Here is a 6,187-nt window from a genome sequence, read left to right on the forward strand (position 1 = left end):
TGTCCCTCTCACAGCATAACTCATGCTTCAATTTCTGTCTCCATACTCTCTGGCCAGTCATAAGGAAGCACTCAGTGTTGACAAAAACAGACTATGTGATTTCCCATTTTGGCATCTTTGCACATTTGTCCTTCACATAGCACTGACTCTCTGTCTGAAAAATAAAAATCTCAACCCAAATGCTATCTCCTTTGTTTCCAGATCTTCATAGTTGTGTGTTTCTATCTCTTCTTGCCTCTTTAAACTATTTTGCATTTTGCTCTCTGCAATGAACTACCCACCTTCGCTAAAAGGTGATTCTGAGATCACCATTGGATGACACGATAATAAAATGGAAGTACATTCTTAAGTAGTCCATTTTCACTTATCATGTTTTTATTGTTGGCAGCCAAGTAAATGGTACTCCAGTTTCCAGCCCACTAAAATGAACATTTATATTGACTTATATTAGGAAACCCTTTGCTCTGTGCACACTTCTTTGCAGGAAACTCCCCAACCCCAACCACAGAATAAGAAAAGACTTTGTTTCATTGCATTGCTCAGGAGCAAAGCTAAAAATACAACAAGGATCATGAAATTAAGGAAGATTCTACACTTACATGTAGAATGGAGTTTGTGTGCATGCATGCTCAGTTGTGTCCAACTCTTTGCAACACTACAAACCACAACCCACTAGGCTCCTTTGTCTATGGGATTTTCCAAGCAAGAATACTGGAGTGGGTTGCCATTTCCTTCTCCATGAATCTTTCTGACCCAGGGATTAAACCTATGTCTCCTGCATTGGCAGGCAGATTCTTTACCACTAAGCCACCAGTGATGCTGCTATAGGATAAGAGATTGTGGGTTAGTGGCTTACCATCACCACTTACTGTGATGAAAGTGAAAGTCGCTCAGTCGTGTCTGACTCTTTGTGACCCAATGGACTATACACTCCATGGAATTCTCCAGGCCAGAATACTGGAGTGGGTAGCCTTTCCCTTCTCCAGAGGATCTTCCCAACCCAGGGATCAAAGCCAGGTCTCCCGCCTTGCAGGCAGATTCTTTACCAGCTGAGCCACCAGGAAAGCCCAAGAATACTGGAGTGGGTAGCCTATCCCTTCTCCAGGGGATCTTCCTGACCCAGGAATCAAACCTGGGTCTTACCAACTGAGCTACTAGGGAAGCCATGATGAGCTCAGTCACAAATCTAGTGCTTTGATTTTTGCCATAGAGGCAAGTCAAGATAAAACTCTGAATTCTGTACCCAGCACTACACACACATACACCTGCGTGTCCACAGCAGACAGTACCACATATATTTAAACAGTTACCTCTCCAAGGGCCCACATATTCCTTTCCAGGTCTACGTCTCCTTCATCTTGGGCAGCACAGATCAGGCCTAATGCAAGAGTCGAAAGTAGAACATCCATCCTGATGTAAATTGTTCCTCACTTTTCTTCAGCATCTGTGAATTTGTTGTTAACTGGTAGAAAACCTGACTCCCTGACTTGTTTTTATAAGAATTGTGTGTTGATGTGGCATATTACGACTGGCTTGTATGTACCTGCTTATAAGTCATCTTCAGTCAGTCAGTCAGTTCAGTCGCTCAGTCGTGTCTGACTCTCTGCGACCCCGTGAATTGCAGCCCGCCAGGCCTCCTTATCCATCACCAACTCCCGGAGTTCACTCAAACTCATGTCCATTGAGTCGGTGATGCCATCCAGCCATCTCATTCTCTGTCATCCCCGTCTCCTCCTGCCCCCAGTCCCTCCCAGCATCCGAGTATTTTCCAATGAGTCAACTCTTCACATGAGGTGGCCAAAGTACTGGAGTTTCACCTTCAGCATCAGTCCTTCCAAAGAACACCCAGGACTGGTCTCCTTTAGGATAGACTGGTTGGATCTCTTGCAGTCCAAGGGACTCTCAGGAGTCTTCTCCAACACCACATTTCAAACGCATCAATTCTTCGGCGCTCAGCTTTCTTCACAGTCCAACTCTCACATCCATACATGACCACTGGAGAAACCAGAGCCTTGACTAGATGGACATTTATTGGCAAAGTAATGTCTCTGCTTTTGAATATGCTATCTAGGTTGGTCATAACTTTCCTTCCAAGGAGTAAGCGTCTTTTAATTTCATGGCGGCAGTCACCATCTGCAGTGATTCTGGAGCCCAGAAAAATAAAGTCTGACACTGTTTCCACTGTTTCGGCGCCATCTATTTCCCATGAAGTGATGGAACCGGATGCCATGATCTTCGTTTTCTGAATGTTGAGCTTTAAGCCAACTTTTTCACTCTCCTCTTTCACTTTCATCAAGAGGCTTTTGAGTTCCTCTTCACTTTCTGCCATGAGGGTGGTGTCATCTGCATATCTGAGGTGATTGATATTTCTCCCAGCAATCTTGATTCCAGCTTGTGCTTCTTCCAGCCCAGAGTTTCTCATGATGTACTCTGCATAGAAGTTAAATAAGCAGGCTGACAATATACAGCCTTGATGTACTCCTTTTCCTATTTGGAACCAGTCTGTTGTTCCATGTCCAGTTCTAACTGTTGCTTCCTGATCTGCATACAGGTTTCTCAAGAGGCAGGTTAGGTGGTCTGGTATTTCCATCTCTTTCAGCATTTTCCACAGTTTATTGTGATCCACACAGTCAAAGGCTTCTTACAAATAAACAAACCAATTAAAAAATGGGCAGAGGGCCTCAACAGACATCTTTCCAAAGAAGACATGCACATGCCAACAGGAACAAGAAAATGTACTCAACATCACTAACCATCAGGAAAATGCCAATCAAAACCACAATGAGCTATCAGCTCACACCTCTGAGGACAGCCATTATCAGATGGTCAGAGATAAGAAGGATTGTTGAGGGGGTGGAGGAACGGAGACGGTTGCACACAGTCTGTGGGTTGGCAGCTGTGAATCTGAAAGTAACAATCTAGAAATGGGTCCAATTTTGTTGCTGGATTCTAAAGTGAACTATGTAGGACCCTGCCTGCCGCGGGCCGGGGGTGGGGGGCTGGTGAGAGTGTCCCGGGGGGTGCTCCCAGGCAGCCCCCGGCAAGTGACCCGCGACCATCGCGACGAAGGCCGCCGCTGGCAGCATCGCCGATCTCCGGACGATCGGCTTCCTCCGGGAAGCCCGCCTGGGTTGAAGAAGACCACATGCAACCCGGAGGGCTCACAGCATGGCCGAAAACCGAGAGCCCCGCGGGACTGTCGAGGCTGATCTGGACCCGGTGGAGTACACCCTGCGGAAGCGGCTTCCCCACCGCCTGCCCCGGAGGCCCAATGACATCTATGTCAACATGAAGACTGACTTTAAGGCGCAGCTGGCCCGCTGCCAGAAGCTGTTGGACGGAGGGGCGCGGGGTCAGAACGCATGCAGTGAGATCTACATTCACGGCTTGGGCCTGGCCATCAACCGGGCCATCAACATTGCCCTACAACTGCAGGCGGGCAGCTTCGGGTCCTTGCAAGTGGCTGCCAATACCTCCACCGTGGAGCTTGTCGATGAGCTGGAACCGGAGACTGATTCCCGAGAGCCGCTGACCCGGATCCGCAACAACTCTGCCATCCACATCCGTGTCTTCAGGGTCACGCCCAAGTAACTGAGATGAAGCTGTCCCACCTTATCCACCCATCCCCATACAGCTGGGGCTCAGATGTGGCCCTTCTTGTCCTGAGTACTGTCATGGATCTTCAACCAGACCCATGTAGGAAAAAGCCCATCCCCTGGCAGCCCAGAGAACTCTGAATTGAGAGGGCAAATACCGTCTTTTGTTGGGCCCAAGCAGTGGGTCTTCCTGGATCTTTGTGGTCTGTAGCCATTGTCCTGTACAATAAAAAGTTTCAAGTTAAAAAAATAAATAAATAAATAAAGTGAACTATGTATACCAATTAACAAATGAGACGTTAAGAACAATGATCAGTTATCCTCAACATTTAGTATTTGGAAAATCAACATAAAGAATGTAGCTAACCATCTCTGTGTTCTTTCTTTAGTTTGGTCAAATGATCTATTTATATTTCCTTTCAAATTATTTGGTTTCTAGATATCTGCCAGTGGGCTTCCCTGATGGCTCGACAGGTGAAGAATCCACCTGCAATGCAGGAGACGTGGGTTTGATCCCTAGGTCACAAAGATCCCCTGGAGAAGGAAGGGCATGGCAGCCCACTCCAGTATTCTTGCCTGGAAAATTCCACAAACAAAGGAGCCTAGTGGGCTGCAGTTCACAATGTTGCAAAGAGTTGGACACGACTGAGTGACTAAGCACAGCACAGCAATGTTTGAATGTACAGTATAATCTTATTGATAAGAGTTGCCAGGCTGTACATGACATCCCTAGGATATATATTTACTTTATAGCTAGAAGTTTCTACCTCTCATCCATCCACCCATCAAGAGACAAGAAAGATCTTGATCAAAATGGGAAATATTACGAAGAATAAACAGCAACCTCAACTAAATAGAGTCGGGGGACCTGAAGGGGGTTCTCTCACACCCTAAAAAGATAGCAGAGCCCAATGAGGAAAAAAAAGGTAAAGACTCAGCCAATGAAAGCAGCAGGCTTTGTTGACTGTAGCCCACCCCCGCTCCCCACACCGACTTCTTTTTCCTCTCTAGAAAGTGCTCTACTTTCCCTGCCATTCGAGAACTTATCATGACTCGCCATGGTTGCATGGTCCCAAATTAATCCATATTTGCTGGAGAAACAAATGCCACCTAGTCTATTTGTTATGTCATGAGTAGTCTACACCAAAAAAAAAAAAAAAGTCTGCACCAACAGGTAAAATATAGAAGTCCATCCACAAAAATATTTACTTTCAAGGCACCACTAATAAGAAATCAGAAGTGAATAATTGCTGGATAATAGTGGGCTGCTTATAATAGATTTAAAGTTTTCTCTATGCAACATCTTATGCCCCACCAAATGAAAACACTAAATGCCAAAATGTTTACTTTACTTGTGTTATTTGTCTATTAGAAAGATATGTTTAATACTATTTTTTGTGTTGCTGATTTAAAATAGTTTTGTTTGAGATTAATAGTCTCATTTTAAGAAAATAGATTTATTTAGACAGTGTATTGAGACAAAAATGTATATTCCACCAAAGTTTTCTGTATTATTTATGTTATCTGTATTTTTAAAGCATACATAATTGATACCTTCCAGCTGTAAGGTGTGATATGATTTTTTATTTAATTTTTGTTTTGCTTTGGAGATAGCTGATTTACAATACTATGTTTAAGGTGTTAACAGCAGAGTGATTCAGTTACATATATATATACATGTATGTATGTATACTAGAGTTAATGTTCTGTACAAGAGGTCCTTGTTGATTTCCATTTTATGTAGAGTGGTGTATGTATGCTAATCTCAACACCCTGATTTATCCCTCCCCCTACCTTTCCCCTTGGGTAACAGAAGTTTGCTTTCTATGTCTGTGAGTCTGTTTCTCTTTTGTAAATGAGTTCATTTGCATCACTTTTTTTAGATTCCACATATGAGTGATATCATATGCTATTTGTCTTTGTTTGACTTTATTCACTTAGTAGATATAATTTAAATGAGCCAAGAAAATATAAACAAAAAATTATTTTAGTTGTACACAACTTTGCTGCTTTTATGGCAAACCTGCCTGTTGCCTGATGCATACAATTTAACTTAGCCACTGTTGAGAAAGTTTCGTGTCATGGATTGAAAAGTAAACCAGTTTCAAGAGACTGTTCAGTACAATTTTCAGTTCTGATGACTGGAATTTTACTTTTGGAGGATTTATCATATTTTGCAACCAAAGTAAAGCCAAGTTAAATATTTTTCAATGGCGGTGTTGGGGATGAATAAGCAAAAATACTGCCCTTTGCCAAGAAACCATTTGAGTTTTTGTTTGCTTTTTTAGGAAGACAGCAATCTGTTTCTAATATGTATTTATTTTTGGCTGTGCTAGGTCTTTGTTGCTGTGTGGGGACTTTCTCTTAGTCGTGCAATGAGGGCTTCTCATTGCAGTTGCTTCTCTTGCTGTGAGGAGTACACTCTAGGACACAAGGGCTCAGCAGTTGCAGCTCTCCGGCTCTAGAGCTCAGGTTCAATAGTTGTGGTGCACAGGCTTAGTTGTCCTGAGGCCTGTGGATTCTTCCGGAACCAGGGATCAAACCTGTGTCTCCTGCATTGGCAGACAGGCAGATTTCTATCCACTGGACCA

The 6,187-nt window shown here is 43.7% G+C and overlaps 1 protein-coding gene across 1 annotated transcript; it reads left to right on the plus strand.

Annotated features, from left to right (window-relative positions):
- The first annotated feature begins 354 nt into the window (after positions 1 to 354).
- LOC138418244 (ribonuclease P protein subunit p20) lies at positions 355 to 3,862 on the plus strand. The gene has a single exon (XM_069549321.1). The coding sequence runs from the start codon at positions 3,169 to 3,171 to the stop codon at positions 3,589 to 3,591; it is 423 nt and encodes a 140-aa protein (XP_069405422.1). The 5' UTR covers positions 355 to 3,168; the 3' UTR covers positions 3,592 to 3,862.
- The last annotated feature ends 2,325 nt before the right edge of the window (positions 3,863 to 6,187 follow it).

Source organism: Ovis canadensis, chromosome 14, assembly GCF_042477335.2.
Source record: "Ovis canadensis isolate MfBH-ARS-UI-01 breed Bighorn chromosome 14, ARS-UI_OviCan_v2, whole genome shotgun sequence".
NCBI classification, from domain to species: Eukaryota; Metazoa; Chordata; class Mammalia; order Artiodactyla; family Bovidae; genus Ovis; species Ovis canadensis.